The 16,594-nt window shown below is 34.2% G+C and overlaps 1 protein-coding gene across 5 annotated transcripts in view; it reads right to left on the reverse strand.

The window, feature by feature from the left end:
* Window positions 1-16,594, reverse strand: part of LOC137635838 (protein lin-10-like) — a 153,451-nt gene that overhangs the window by 95,900 nt on the left and 40,957 nt on the right. For 3 of the 5 annotated variants that reach the window (XM_068368281.1, XM_068368279.1, XM_068368278.1), the window contains 2 exons: window positions 8,655-8,797; window positions 3,401-4,453 (listed from right to left, as the gene is read on the reverse strand). In XM_068368281.1, the coding sequence (XP_068224382.1) occupies window positions 3,401-4,453; window positions 8,655-8,797 (1,196 nt within the window). The remainder of the gene's footprint in view (window positions 1-3,400; window positions 4,454-8,654; window positions 8,798-16,594) is intronic. The other 2 variants (XM_068368282.1, XM_068368280.1) reach the window with 1 other exon arrangement.

The following is a 16,594-nucleotide window of genomic DNA, read 5'->3' on the forward strand; positions in this document are numbered from 1 at the left end:
CAAATTCCCATTCTCTATGTGTGCACAAGGCCTGAGCTGTCGATATATAAAGGCTTCAATCATTGAATTTATTATGATATAGTTTATAATAACTAGGATTTCATAAAGAAACCATAGAGTTTGAAATTTTATATTCAATTGAATACCACAAATATATAAAGTAGCAAAGTCCAACACCTAGTAATATAAGTTGAGGTGGGGCTCAAACAGGGTAATGTCTTATTCTCCCAGTGATATCAAATACATGTAGATAAGGCTAGCTTTTGCAGCAGCAGGTATCTTATCAAATGTTGGTTATGTCAAGATGGTGTTATTACAAATGTTTTACTTACGACATCCTTAAGAAATCAAAATAAACAAAACACCAAAGCCAATTCTTTAACACTGTTTTCTTACATACGTCCCTAAAATCCTAATGGGGAAACTATTGCTTTGTTTAAATTTCATTAGCAAATTGCTAATCAGAGTGAAACAACAAACAGAAAAGAAACTAACGCATTTACAGATCCAAGTGATAAACTAATGACACAACTATTATAGTATCTTTTTGTAAACTGTGTTGGTGTATACTATTTTGGTAATTCTGCAATATTTATCATAAGTAGTTTTGAAAAAGTTAGGAAATTATATAAAGAATAGATTCTTTTTATTTGTGTGTGCAGTGTCTAAATACAGTATGTCTTTAGACCTTGATATGTGTGCATATCCTCTGGATAGCATGAATCAGCTGACAATATTTACATTTTCTAAACTGGTATCGCAAAGAAATAAAAGGTAGTTTCATTGATATGGATTCCTCAAATATGCTATTTATTATGAATATATGAAAATAATATATAAAGTAATAATGGTTTTATTATTTTTAACATCATTTTACTTCATAAGGGGAATCTTTTCATGAATGTCAGTGGTTATCGCACCTAGGTCGAGGCTAGCCTACCAATAAAATTGTCACTTGGAATTATTCAAGCTTTGATTTTTAGGATGGTACTGTATTACAAGATTAGGAGTGCACTTCAGGATTTGAAAGTTGTCTTATGCGTAGAAATATACGGTACAAAGTTTTTTTTTTTTTTTCTGTGTACAGTACTAAGTGAAACACTATGCATTTGCTATGATCATCTGCTGCTATCTGTGAAATTAAGTGCTAAAGCATAACTCTGATAAACAAATACTGTACAGTATGTCCAGAAAACAAATATGAGAGATTATTTGAAACAAGTCCTTGAGAACTAGTTTTTTTTTAATTTAGCTGCATGAATATGACTAGCAGCATACAGTATTGACTAATCATATAAAGCTAGGTTCATTAATGGTTTCTTGACAAGAAAATAATGTGACCTCTGCAGTTCCTATAGAAACTTACACCTCAGATTATAATATGGTATACTCAAAAGGTATGGAAATAGGAAGTGCATAAAGCTTATAATGTGGCAAAACGACACTTATGAGTTTTCTGAAACAAGGATGACAAACTTTTATATATGAAGAGAACTTAAAAGAATGTTTGTTAATTTATCTATGAAGAAGAAAATCCTGTATCACCCAACAGCACGACCTCTATCTTTTCAAGTTTGACTGCACTTGGTGTCTAAAAGTATCTTGTATCACTGAAATGATTTCTGGCTTCAGCTTCTCAGTTTCAAATGTTAAATGCACAATGAATGATTTTTTCACTGGAACCATAGAAAGTACAGTAGGCCTGATTAATAGCACATGTTTCGTGTAGCAGTAAACCATGCTGGGTTGTCCACTTCCGAATACAATACTGTACCTATTATCATAGCCTACTATAAATTCTGTTATACCTAAACTCCTTTTACATATTCATTTTACAGTTTTAAATAAAGCATATTCTTATGACAATATATTTAAATCATATTATGAGCTGTATAAAAATAGTAGAAAAAATAAATCATGAGACTCTTGAAAAATATCCACTCATCATTTGTTTTCTTCCGTAATTAATTTCCAAACTAAACACACAGTATACGTCTGCCTTAACCCTTTACTGGTATGCAATAAAATACTAGACCAAGAATAGCCTAAAGGATACTACATTATTACATACGGCTTTTTTTTTAAGCCAACATGTCATAAACGCTTTTCAATAGAAAACATTTAAATTCTACCAAAACAGATTCATAAAAGCCTCTACTAAATTCCAAGATTGAAGAAGAATACTTTTATCAAATATATTGTACTGGATGACTGCTAAGACCATACATAGATACTTGTTAACAGATTTTATTATTTTCCTCACTATCAGCTTCCAGGAGGCACTGATTAAACTCGGAACATTGGCCAATATTGAAAGACACGAATGAAAAAAAGTTAAAAGTACTTATTATGAAAAAATGTATATAAATACAGGTACAGTATTACATAGAGTGTTATGTTTTTCAAGTCAAATTTCAATGGGATGAACACTTCAATGCTATTCAGGATCAAACACAAACAGAACAACTAAAAGGATGTTATGGAAGAAGGGCCATTTTATCTATGGTATATATAAAGTGAAAAAACTGTTTTTTCAAAGGTAGAAGAGCTGTAGGAATTAGAAAAAACTAAAGTAGGCAAAGGAAAGAAAATCACCAAACTGCAATCTAAGTTTTAAAGATTTCCTAAGAATAAATGTATAAAAAGATAGCCTGATAGAGTTATGAAGCTGTCTGATAGGAGAAGAAACTTCCCTTCAGGTAAATGATACTCTGACCAACACTGTACTGTACTTTTAAAAAGAGAAAAAAAAACTATTGCATTACAGAAGAAGATTGAGAGAAGTTAGAATGAACAGCATAGACTTATCCCTATCAAGGATAAAAACAAAAGTTGAAGCCTTGCAATTTTTTTTGTAAGGTAGTGTGGCAGACATTTCTTTTACTCCATTCACTTATTGGTGGCTTAAGTATTTGAGATGAAATGTTGTTCTTCAATAGAGGAACAAAAGCTTTTATTCATTAGGTCATAGGTAAACTGGTAACATTTTGAATCCAAAGAAATGTGATAAAATTACCATGATGTATAAACGCAAGTAAATACCTTGCTTTATACAAAGGTTTTCACCAAGAAAACCTATATATGCCTTGATAAACTCCACTTCAAGTATAGAGTACCGTATTTGCAATAGGTAAAAAGTAGGTTAAAATTAAATTCAATTACGTAACCCAAAATACTCTATAACACAAGAACATGCAGACTCAATAGCCGTTTGTTTGGTGCATTTGTAGTATCAACGACAACCATCCAATATGAGTATATTAAAAAAAATAGTATCTGAAATATTAATGAAAATATTAAGATCCAATACAATGAGAGTCTATGTGGATTCCAAAACATCTTAAATTTCATCACACATACAAAAGAGCAGACTTCATAAATGACACCAAATCTAACCCACCTTTAAATGAGCCACAGCTTCCATCACCATATCCTTCTTGGGCCTCTTGCATGTAGTCTTGCGTGTTGCAGCTTTACCTGACTCTTCTGCAACATCAACTGACCCCACCAGACGCAGGTGGAAAACTGTGCCTGCCGGCCCCAACCCTGGACCCCCACTCTCCTCCGAAACCCACTCCAGGCTCCCTCCTCCACCTTCTACTTCTAATCCATCATCTGTTTCTTCTTGTGCTGTTCCAATGGCTCCTGGTACAACTGTAAGGACCTCTATGCACTGATCTTCACTGTCAGAACTTAAATTTCCATCTGCTTCTCCTGCAGCATCTTCTGATCTTAGAACTTTCTGTATTGTTAATTTGTCAGTTTCTCTTGCTTCTTCGTCATCTTCTTCCTCTTCTTCCTCCTCCTCTTCCTCTTCTTCTTCAACCTCCTCTTCCTCCTCAACTTCATGATCACCATCATCTTCATCTTCATCCTCTCCATCCTCTGCTTCATACTCATCTTCACCAACTGTGATATTCATAGTTTCTCTTTTCTCAGTAAGTGCTAATAGTGCAGTATTTTCTGTTTCAATAGGCTCTTCTAAAACACCAGGAGGCAATGGAGCTACTAAAGAATGAGTAGGACCTACATCAGTCATATATGAACAAGCTGAACATGGAGAAATTCCTGGATTCATTTTTGGTATAGGCTTCCAAGCTGTAGTATTGCCAGTATGACGAATCTCAGGAGGTGACTGTGGATATCTATGCCCTCTCAAAGGAGAATGTATGATGTGAGGAGTTACATGGAAGCTTTCATTTGATTTTGGAGATGATACAGACTTGGTTGTCTTTGTTCGAGGAGAATCTGAATTTATGGAGCAATTATGTTCCCTAGGAGATATTCCCACAGGGATAGCAAATTCTCTAGATGGATTAGAATCATTCTGAATATGACTGCCAGGAGAACTCTGGTTAACAGGTGAATGCTGGGGGCTTGGGGAGTATGGGGGCACTGGGGATGGGACTGGATCATGACTTTCCATCAGCGCTTCCTTATCATCATCTGCATCCTGACAGGGGAATGTTGTTTTGGTTGGTTCTCTAGCTACTGTAATGCTCTCAAGGTAATGAGAATTAATAAATAATTACAGTGTCAAGAGATAAAAGAACTCTTCTGGGAACAATCAAATACTGTCTGAATGTAACTTACAACAGTTGAAAGAACTTTAGACGTTATCATTGCATCTACCGCTGAGGAGGGGGACAGCAGAGGGACCAAATACACGTTTCTTGAAACATAATGGGACAGAAAAAAACCTTAAGCAAAGCAAAATAAATTAAAATAAACACACGAACAAGATGCAGACCTTAAACCATTAATTAAAATCTTTATCATAAAGCCTATGGCTTATCAGTATAGCCTAATGGCTTTATGGGAGTTTCTTGACGACAAAACACAAGGTCTGAGAGTATGCTTATAGATCTATCCATAAGAAAAAGAAAAAGCTGATCACTGATGCACGTTGCAGCAACTGACACACATGCAGCCATGATAACCAGCACTCAACCAAAATTTTTTGGGAATGACATAACATTAACTATCAAAAGTGTTGATTTTGATGACAATACAATAAAATTATTCAAGAATAATAACCAACCAAAACAGACATTAACACTGCCTGGTAAGCAGAATAAATCAATAAGGAAAAACACTGGCACTGTTTCTGTCTGTGTCCACTGTGTTACCCCTTTCATATAGTCATTATTACTGGCTATTAACAGACAGACTGCTAATGATTGCAACTCATGTCAACTTACTTAAACATACTGATACTTCAAGTCACCAAAACTGCAAAAGAAAGTCCCCTTTTCAAAACAGTCCAAGTCTTTTGCTGAAGTACCTCAATTGTCCCTGGTGTTTATGAATTTGAAAGAAGGATTACCTACATATAGTTAAGTCTCAAATCACAACTGAATCAATAATAAATATAGTAGTAATAATAAATTAAATATGACAGAACCTGACTTGTAAATCTGATCCTTTTATTCCCGGTGAAGGACCATTTTTACTCTGTATTATTTGTGATCATCACAGGTCAATTTATGATAAAAGAAAGTTTACAAGTATGGGAAACTCAATAATCAACACTTAATCAAGAGTGAATTTTTGTTGACACCTCAGTAAAACGAAAAACTCCAATCTACATACTTTCTTGTACTGTACGTGCTTCTTAATTGTTCACTCTCTAACTGAAATAATCTATCAGGAATTGTAATTGCTAAACTAAAACTTCAAAAATGTCCTCGCAAACACCTAAAAAAAACTTCTCAAATGATTAGATCCCGCATATGAAAAAAAACTTGGATAACCTGATTTTTTTTAATATTAAACTGTAATCCTAATATTTTACCTGAACCTGCTCTCTACAAAAAGCATACAGCCACTGCATTATCTAACTGCCTAATAAGAATGAAAGAGAAAGTATGTGTACTAGATGATGCACATGGGTAATTTCAACGCCCAAAGTCATGCAAAATTTATATCTATTGTTACTTAATATCCGATGAGGCAATATGACACAAGTTTCAAATGTTACAGATTCTATGAAGCTTAATTACCAGGGTAAAGGAAATATCAATACATAAACTACAGAACTGCACTTGTTATAATAATGCAACTGAGGGGAACATATTGACAGCAAAGAGGCACACACAGGTAAAAGGGACTCTGCTTTGATTGCGAGGAAAACTCATCCCTAAGAAAATGTTTAGAGTAAATCTCTAGAAACTGACATTAGGGGTTGCTCAAAACCTAGATGGAGAATGGTAACACAGTGTCACAAGGAACAGTCATGCAAGGCGCAGAACCTTAACCCTACTACTCTAACAGGCAAAAACTTTACTACAGTAGTCATAAAATTCCTACAAAATGTGTAAAACAAAAAATATTCTTGTCCATTCATATGCAAAAGCCACTTCCAGAGAAATCATCTCATTTCTAATTAACTTCCTCTTGGTTTGTGTACAACAAATCAAAATTGAGAGGAATCTTGACAAAATAGGAAATCAGCTTTTTAAATTTCATAACTGCATTATAATAATGCAATGTAATATAATAAGCACCAATGTTTTTATCTGCCTTCATTCTTCAAAGAATGTACAAATAACTTTAATGTATACAAAAATAAAATATTTCATTAATAATCATATGAAATGATTAAATCTTCCAGAATAAATTATCATAAAAACTTCAAAGACATGAGCTAATAAATTATAATTTAAAGAACAGAGATAATAAATAATGAGTAAAAGACATGAGAAAAACAAATCAGAATGTCTTGCAGATTAAATTATCATACCGACAAATTTTGTAACAGCATTTTCAACACAATTCAAAACAAACAGAGGTACATTTGGAAAATTTCAATAACGACTTATCCTTTATTCTGTGTGAAGTAAAGAATAGCTACTTAATCCTTTGTTAGAGGCTTCAGTTCAGTTTCTATACTATGACAGGATTAACCAATGAAGATGGCTCCAGCTAGATGCAAGATTGTTGCATGCTGTGACAAAAATACAGAGAAAAATCTCGAAAGGCTAAGAATGTAAAGATTCAAGACGCTTTTAAATGATATGGAGTATGCTTCTTTTGTATGTTTTTAAAATACTCGGCTGATTTTCCAAATTTCATCTCAGGAAAACAATTTTTATTAAATTATACTCCTGATTGAGTACTGTGAGAAGTAACTCTTCCAACAAAGACCAGGTCTTCATCAAAACAAACCTTACAGAACTACACAGTTGTAAAAAAATACTGGGGAAAAAAATAATTTTTCAAAAATTATTCAAAATTAATAGTTTCATTGATGTTCATAACATGCTTACTAGTTTTCTTTTCCATATCACGGTTGCAGTCAGTTTGAAAAAAAAAATACGCTTCATACATCAAATTGCAGACATCATTCTCGAAGTTCTAGCCATTACAAATACTGCTAGGATTGGAGTGGTTGTAGCCATTGAAAAATATTACTATGGTTCGAGAGTCTAGACTAGACTAAAACCTCAAGTACAAGATAAAACACTGGTAAAACAAAAGCGCTTGAAGTTAAAATTGTGTAGTTCATTACACATGTACCTAAACTCATTGCATATAGCTAGGAAAATGTGTTGAACATGCTCTAAATTTCTCTTTCTCCAATCACATAAAATGGCTACAGCTTTTCTTAAAAGTACCACAAAAAGCATTTACTGAACTATAATCACACACAAGCTTACGAAGATCCACATTAAAAAACAGTGCAGCCCTGTCGACATTGGTGCACAGAAATCCAACACTTAACAGGAAATTTATGCCAAAGGAGTAACAGCATTTAAAGACAAGCTCCTACATAATTCTCGAAAACAATTCAGTATTTACAAACAGCAGTAGTAACAAGAATAAGATTACAGATAAAATTAGAGGTAACATAAATTGTTACTCAAACAAAACAAAATAATGAACTGTATCTAACTATGACCTTTCAGTTTTATTATTTGTTAAATTTCTTTTATCATAAATAATGCCTTTAACATTTTTTACTTAAGAGAATACAGTATTTGCACAATGAGAAATGATTCGGGGGAAAGATTCTTTCGTGAACACTGAGTATTTGACTATTTTCCATTTTATACATTAAGATGTAATTTCATCTCTAACATGAAGTCTCTACTCTTCAATTTTCATTAATACATTGCATGATAAAAGGCTTACTGACTAGTACAATATAAGAAACTGATAACCTGAAATATCAGTAAATACCCAAAGAAAGATAAATATTTGTTCATGAAATATTCAGATATACTTTCAAATTTAGATACCTCGATTGTATACTATATACACAAAACCTTTTATACCATAGACGTATCAAATCATCACATGAGATGTTACCAATACAAATGAAATCATTAACATGGCACTGATAGAATCGGGTTTCTTTTATTGTATAGATCCCCAAACAAACTTAAATTTAGACTTTATAACATACTCAGGGCATCTACTGTATAACTAAAGTACCTTTCAGATGCTTCTTAAAACAGTACTTAAATGACAGGCATTCAAGCACCAAACTAAAGTTCACTTTTCAAATATCAATAAAGTACATCACCACCCTGTATTTATGTCATCCTTAAATAGAATAATATTTGGAGATATTAATCAAGTTCACATAGCCTCGTTCTTTACTTACCTCTTACGAAAAGCTTCCTAAAGGAGAAGAATACAGTTTATCTTACCTTGATGCGAGAAACAGCCTCCTCAGCTTGCATCATTCTCGTGGTTTTGGTGGGCTGACCCTCAGAGACAAGCTGTGTTGAGCCCAAATACCTTGCTCGAAATAGAACGCCCTCTATCAGCACTGCAGGTTCATGGATCATCACTGTCAAAATAAGAAATTATCATTCCTGCTCCTACAGTTGACCACTCATCAATTACCGATTCCAAAAATATAAAAAGCAGAACATAAAAGTAAGCGAACAGTTTCTTATTACCACCTAGTGTGTTTTGTATATATCATTATGCGAAATAATGCTGTATGCTCTACCCTAACTGAATCTTATAAAGTAATAGAAAAGAATTGATAAATCCTTACGACACAATATAGTGTACAGCATCCATTGTCCTCAACCAATAAATTTAAAACATAATTTGAAATTTCACTAAAAGAAAAGCTAGAGAGGTTATCTAATACTGTACTGCAACACCTTTGATTATGTCGTTCTGCCATGACCTTGTCTTAATAATACTGCTATAACAAATGCTAACTGTTAAATTCGAAAAGAACTATAAATGACAGAGCAAGCTACCAGTCCAGATTCTTCGTCATCATTAACAGAACCTTGCAAGTTTTAAAGATTAATTACTTCTGTGAAACGATACTGAAAATTACCACTTAAGAATCAGGAAACAAGTAATTTCTTTCAGGACAGCAAATCCAGAACCCATGAATTTGTATATTTCTAATTCTGCAATTATAAGCATACAGTATTTATATTTAAAAATAATGGTGCAGCTGTTAATAAACAGACACAGTTCTGAATAATATTTTGATAACTGAAATTCATGTGAGCCAAGATTTGTATAATTCTAATGGCCCTGAAGCCTTTTGGTTTTGGTAATGTCCCCATATTGACTAGAGCAAGATGGCTGTGCGTACTTTGGTCCAAGCATACGCTTACTGAGAAATAATACTGTTGCTCCCATGTAAAACCAAGATCTACTAGTAATATAATTCAAGAATAATAATATCCAAGACTCAAACATCATGAATCTAAAAATAATGCTGACACTGTACCTTTAAAGAATAGGATCTTAAAAGGTGTTCGTTTTTTTTTTCAATATCAAACTCATGTATTCATAGGGCCAATCTTCGAAGCGCTTGACTAGGATACACGTTCAATTGATTTTAAGTTATTATTATGACAGTTACAGTGCCGAAGAGCCTTAAAGTTTTGGAGGCACTATCTCATTCCCGAGATTAAACCAGTTTAGAATACTGAGGTGTAAATCGACATTTTTATATACAGTAGGTCGATCAGTGATTTGGAATAATTCTTACATACTCCATACCCTATAATGTCTTGACAATATTCTATTGATTACGACAACTTTAAATATATATGTATATATCTACTGTACATGGTACACTATTGTACACGGTACACTATTGTACACTATTTCACTATCAAAACTTTGGAACTGCCAATTGCCAAACAAGATGGGCATTAGGATCGCCGATTTTGAAAAAAAAAAAAAAAATATGCATCTGTTTAGTAACAATCATGCAACTATAAAAAATGCAAACAGGCTCCTATCTACTTCATCCATAACTTCATATTTCAGTGCTGGGATATAAGCTTTAACTGGGCAAAATGATTAATAAACCCACAATCTGTACAGTCGGATCAGCATAGCGTGCACTGTGAAAATTGGTGTTTCCGAGAGGGACTAAAAATACAGCTTTAAAAACCTTCAACTAGTCAGGTGAGCTTGCTCAGCACTAAACATACTGCTGATTGATTTGCTGGTGTCCAGGGAGTTTGAGAGAGGGACAGGGGAAGGGGCAGTTGTCTCATGACTTAGTGTGGGTGGAGGGAAATCTGCACACTAAATTGCCCTCACCCACAAGACCTTTTGCTTGTGAAAATTATTGTATCTAAACTTTAGCAACATGCAATCTGTAGTTGCATTTGTTAGTGTGAGATGTGTAAATATTGTATATCCATTAAATATCACATTTTTACCGAGGGTTTTTGGTTAAAATTATTTCATAGATGTGCAGACAATATTATCGATAATATGTCGGGCAAATGAGAGAGAGCTCTAGATTCAGCGTACGTTCAGAATAAAATGCTACCGTTTCATAAGTACTTACTGTACATGCAGATATGTACACAGTACAAAAAGTCGTTGACAAGTCCTTATTCTCCTCCCCAAGATTCACTCCATTGACATTTTGATGGTTCAAATGTCTTTCTTGAGAGGCAGAGGCAAGGGATAGGTCATTGTGCTGTTGCACAACCTTCTAGATACACATCATATTGGTTTTAAGAAGCCAATAATGTTGAAACGTGATGCCATCCACAGGGCCAGGGGAATGCCGGTGTACATTAGGATTGAGTACCCTGCTTCTCATAAGTCCTGCTATGTGTGTGGATGTCATGAGATTCGGGTAATAAAAGTTTGTGGCAGGCATAACTTTTATTTGTGTTCGATTTACCGGAATCCAGACATGGATGATTCTATCTTCGATTGTCTTCTTACCATTAGGGCTAAGATACAAGTAGATGATAGAAAGGCTTCTTTTGTCTTTGTTGATGATTTTAATGCTCACCACAGGAAGTGATTATGTTCTATCTTTCCTACCGATCGCCATGGCTTAAGAGCTTTAGACTTTGCCTCTGAATCAGGCTGTGAGCAAATCATAAGTGAAGCCCACTCACAGGTCTGGTAATTGCTTGGACCTCGTATACACTGACTCCCCTGGTGTTATAACTAGTAAGGTTGGTTCTCCAGTCGGGACATCTGATCATGCTTTAATTCTACTAGTAGTGAAGACTGAGCAGCCTGTCCCTGATGTATCATACTCTAGTAAAATTTATATGAAATCTCAAGCAGACTGGAATGGGATTTTACATGATCTTTTTTGCTTGAATTGGTCACAATTATATAGTAGTGTTAATCCTGTTGTCCCTTTGAATGAGAATCTAGTCAACATAATTGATAGGCGTATCCCTTCTCGTGTGCTAAGGTACCGAATGAAGGACAAACCGTGGTTCAATGATGATTGTAGACGTGCTTATTTGGAGAAGCAGGAGGCCTATCATCTTTGGAAGGGTAACAGATCAGATTTGACCTGGAATAACTATACTCAGCTTAGAGCTTTTCCTCAGAGAGTATATGCTTCAACTGAAAAGAGATAGAGATATGCTTCAAATGAAAAGAGATACAATTTAACCCTAAAAGAAACCCTTTCTGGTACAACTCAAGAACATACATGGTGGTCTACCCTTAAATCTGCACTCTTTGGAGTAGATGCAACAGTCCCTCTTTTACTTAAAGCAGATGGCTCAGTCACTCACTGTCCAAAGGAAAAGCCAACCCTTTAGGCTGATGTTTTTGACAGTAAACTGAGTGATGAAAAACTTGAACTTCCTCATTCCTGTTTTCCTGAGGCTAAACTAACTAGTTTAGCTTTCGATCACGTGAAATTAAAGCAATGTTGATGGACCTTGATGCTTACGGAGGTGTAGACCCAATTGGTATTTTTCCTTTGTTTTTTATAAAGACTGCAGATTTCTTAGCTCCAAAGTTATCTGTTATTTTGTGCAAGTTAGCAAGAAGAGGGGCTTTTAGAACTTGTTGGAGAATTGATAATGTTACTCCTCTATGTAAATGTGTCTGTGGTGGCTCAAGTCCAACTGATTACCGCCCAGTTTCCATAACTCCCATATTATCTAAAGTTTTTGAACGTCTTCTGGCAAAACGTCTTAATAGGTTTGCTGAAGGTAATCATCTATTACCTAGTTTGCAATTTTGTTTTCGTAAAGGCCTTGGAGCATGTGATGCCCTTCTTACCATCTCCAATGCTGTACAGAAATCCCTTGATTGTGGTCAGGAAGTTCGTAGGATTGGCCTTGATTTTAGTGCTGCCTTTGACTGTGTTAATCATGAGGCCCTAGTTTTCAAACTCAAACAGTTGGGAGTGGGTGGGTCGTTTCTTAGCATTATTATTGATTTTTTAAGTAATAGATCTCAAGAGTTGTTGTTGATGGGCACCATAGTGAGTATAGGAATGTGATATCTGGTGTTCCACAGGGTAGAATTCTTGGCCCATTACTTTTCATACTATATACACACATGTGGTTTGGCCTAGAAAACAAGCTTGTTGCATAAGCAGATGATGCTACTCTCTTTGCTGAATACCTTAATAGAGATCTAGCTAAAATTAGTGCATGGTGCAAATTATGGAGTATGAAGTTGAATCCTAACAAAACTCAAAGTATGATTGTAAGTAGGTCAAGGACAATGGTTCCTCAACATCCGGATCTCAGTATTGATAAAGTTTCTTTAACTTCGTCTGACTCTTTAAAATTTTAGGTGTGATTCTTGACAGCAAATTTACTTTTGAGAAACATTAGGTCTGTGTTTTCTTCCATTGCACAAAAAATTGGATTATTGAGAAAGTCTTTCATTATTTTCGGTGATCAATCTATTCTGAAGAAGTGTTTTAATTCTTTCGTTCTACCTTGTTTCGAGTATTGTTCTCCTGTCTGGTCTTCAGCTACTGATTCTCATCAATTTGTTGGACAGAAACTTATGGTCTATTAAATTTCTTATTTCTGATCGAGATATTAATCTTTGGTACCGTCGTTCAATTAGTTCATTATGCATGTTGCATGTTGCATAAGATTATTCATAATTCTGACCATCCTTTACATTCAGATCTTCCTGGAAAATTCCATCCTTTTCGTAATACTAGGCAGGCAGTTAATTCTAATAGCCAGGCCTTCTCCATCATGAGGCTCAATACTACACAGTATTCTAGAAGTTTTATTCCTGCTGTGACCAAGTTGTGGAATGATCTTCCTAATCGGGTAGTTGAATCAGTAGAACTTCAAGAGTTCAAAGTTACAGCAAATGTTTCTATGTTGAACAGGCTGACATAAGTCTTTTTATAGTTTATATACGACATATCTGTTTTGACGTTGTTTCTGTTTTTAGAATGATTTATTGTAAATTTGTTCTCATCATTTATTTATTTCCTTATTTCTTTTCCTCACTGGACTATTTTTCCCTATTGGAGCCCTTGGGCTTATAGCATCTTGCTTTTCCAACTAGGGTTGTAGCTTGGCTAATAATAATAATAATAATATACCAGCACGATCATCAGCCAAGCCCAGGTACAACGCCATCTTATTTATACCTGCTTCTTACACTGAGTTTATCATACAAAAATAGCAAGGGATATACAGTACGAGAAAATTGGAAAAGGAAGAATAATTCCAAGGGGAGTGTTGATAAGGTCAAAGCTTGGAGATAGGTAGTAACTGAGGCTAGCATAGAGGGTTGGGTTCAAGCCTAGCTTAGATTATAGCTTGGCTTACGTTAGCCCAAAATTATGGACTATGCAAACTCCTATGCATACTCAAGCATAGTTTTTAAAGAAATAAGAATTGTTCATCATTAGATGTATAAAAAAGTAACACCAAACAATATATTTGTATCGAGAAAAGCCGATAGTCGGTTCTCACTAGGTTCACCTATCTTAGTACTTTCCCAATTCCATACTGGTATGGACGAGTATAGGCTCCTGTGTTTACAGGAAAGAGCAGTTGGGAAAGTGCGGATAGGCTAGGGGTTATTGTAGTGCAGTAACATACTGTATCGTTGCATTCTATTAGTCCTTTATGTTTACCATGGTCTTTGTGGTCTTATAATCTACGGTTACACTACACAATATTTATATTAATCTTTAATGCAATATAAACAGAATTTGAGGAGTGCTTGTGCTTAATCATGGGTTAGGCAAGAGATCCCGGAGGGGCCACTTTGCTTGATCAAATAATATTCAGTGGTGTATTCCAATCAAACTACAATAATAATAATAATAATAATAATAATAATAATAATAATAATAATAATAATAATAATAATAATAAATAAATATTTAAATTATAAATAATATAACTAACTAAATAATAATAATAATAATATACAAAAAGTACATTGTTACTTGCACCATTATGTAAGTTTTACGAATCTGCCTTTGGACACGGCCATTTTACACAAACCATTTCCTTGTTTGATTTGTGAACCTGCTTTTTTATTTACACTAAACTTACAAGGTCGCATAACTTGCATGAAGTGTTGGGTTCTAATAGTGTCTATAGGCACTGATTTTTTTTGGAACAAGATCCACATCGATTTTTTACTTGAACCATGATGGTCTTATTTAGACCATGGCCCGTATGAGAGTCTTGTGGACCATGGTTCACATGTTGGTTTTATTTGGACTATAACCCACGCAATGTCTGGGCGACACCAAATGGTAGTGCGCTGGGGTGCTAACATTATCTATTTATAATAAGACAATACACAATACTGTATGTATGTTGTCGAATTCTTTATTCATAAATGTACAGTATATTAAAATAGACTGAACTGTACATAATGACAGGTTGTCTTTAACATTCATCAATAATTTGTTTTAAGCTAAATTTTTCTTTCTAACATGGACGAAGATCTGACTGGTATCTCTTTTGTCTGAATTTAGAATCATAACAACGTCTTCAAACTATTCTCTCCTACAGATGAATTTATATATTCTTTTGTAAAGCAAAGATACCTCTTTAACACCAAGATTATTTGTAAAATATAACCTTTTATTAGAAAAATAGAATTTGTCAATGTCCTGCCAACATCAATGGTGATGCTATTCAGTTACCTCATCACATAAATGTATGTTAATGTAAAAACACACCAAACCAACAATTAAAATTCAATTGTTACCTAACTTCCAGCTAAATGTTCTAATCTATTGATCCATTTTAACGCTAACCTACAACAAACTACACAACCATGGTAAGAATCATAACATTAATAAGTAAGTAATATCTAACATCAATGGACATGGGTAAATTAGCAACAAAAATCATTCAAATAGCCAACATGTTGCTTCAAGAACAGTTTCATAAATTGATGGCCATGTACGCCACCAAACTTCTACTTTCGGCAAACTATCTTTAACAACAATTATCTTTTAAATAGAAACTTTCAAGGATTGACAGCAGTCTGAGTGCAGACACCGTACTTACTGATTAAACAGACCAATATGTACGGACAGCAACACGACAATCAAAGTTAAAATTAAAATCTAGATATTGTAGTAACTTGAATAACTTGAAAATGATGATTAACAATTATCATGAAATTAATCGAGCATGGGAAATCAAGACACTAAAGTGGGTTAAGAATAACAATTTATAGAAAACGTGGAAGAAAAAATATCCAGCCTGATATTTATGGGTATCAACTCATTACAATAATAGAAATTATATTACTCGCACCATATAATGACAATAATAATAACTATAGTATCTACTTAATTATGTAATTTTCAAGATCAAACAGAAGGCATATTTTCTATAAGCAGCAAATTTGTTTTGTGATAGAAGTTATCCCGTAAATGGAACTATGGATGGTAAAGCTGCCTCTGATAATTAATTTGCATTAAAGGATGAGAACTTCGTTACACAGGGATAAAGAAAAACAACAGCTGCTATAGAGATAAGTGGATATAAATGTTACAATTACTCTTAACCATACATACAAAAGCATGCTGTAACTTTCATGAAAAAAAAAAAAAACTGCCATGCAAATTACCCAACCAGTAAAGACAAAATGTAGTCCGTAGAGGAATGGGGGCTGGGGATCTAAGAAGCAAGGATACAGCCAAAAAGGGGCCTACTTAGTACTCTCAAACATATCAGGGGTACAATATCCAAGGCTGTGTTCCGAAACTTGCCAAGGGTATTATACCATAAATATAAGGACCTGGCATTTTTTGTGATGCCTTTTCTCCTCTATGAGAACAATTGTATACCTCCAAACATAGCCTTGATATATTCTTAAATCCCATGGACTTGTGGTTTCACTATGCATAAATAAAGTTTAT

Source organism: Palaemon carinicauda, unplaced genomic scaffold (assembly GCF_036898095.1).
Source record: "Palaemon carinicauda isolate YSFRI2023 unplaced genomic scaffold, ASM3689809v2 scaffold183, whole genome shotgun sequence".
NCBI lineage: Eukaryota > Metazoa > Arthropoda > Malacostraca > Decapoda > Palaemonidae > Palaemon > Palaemon carinicauda.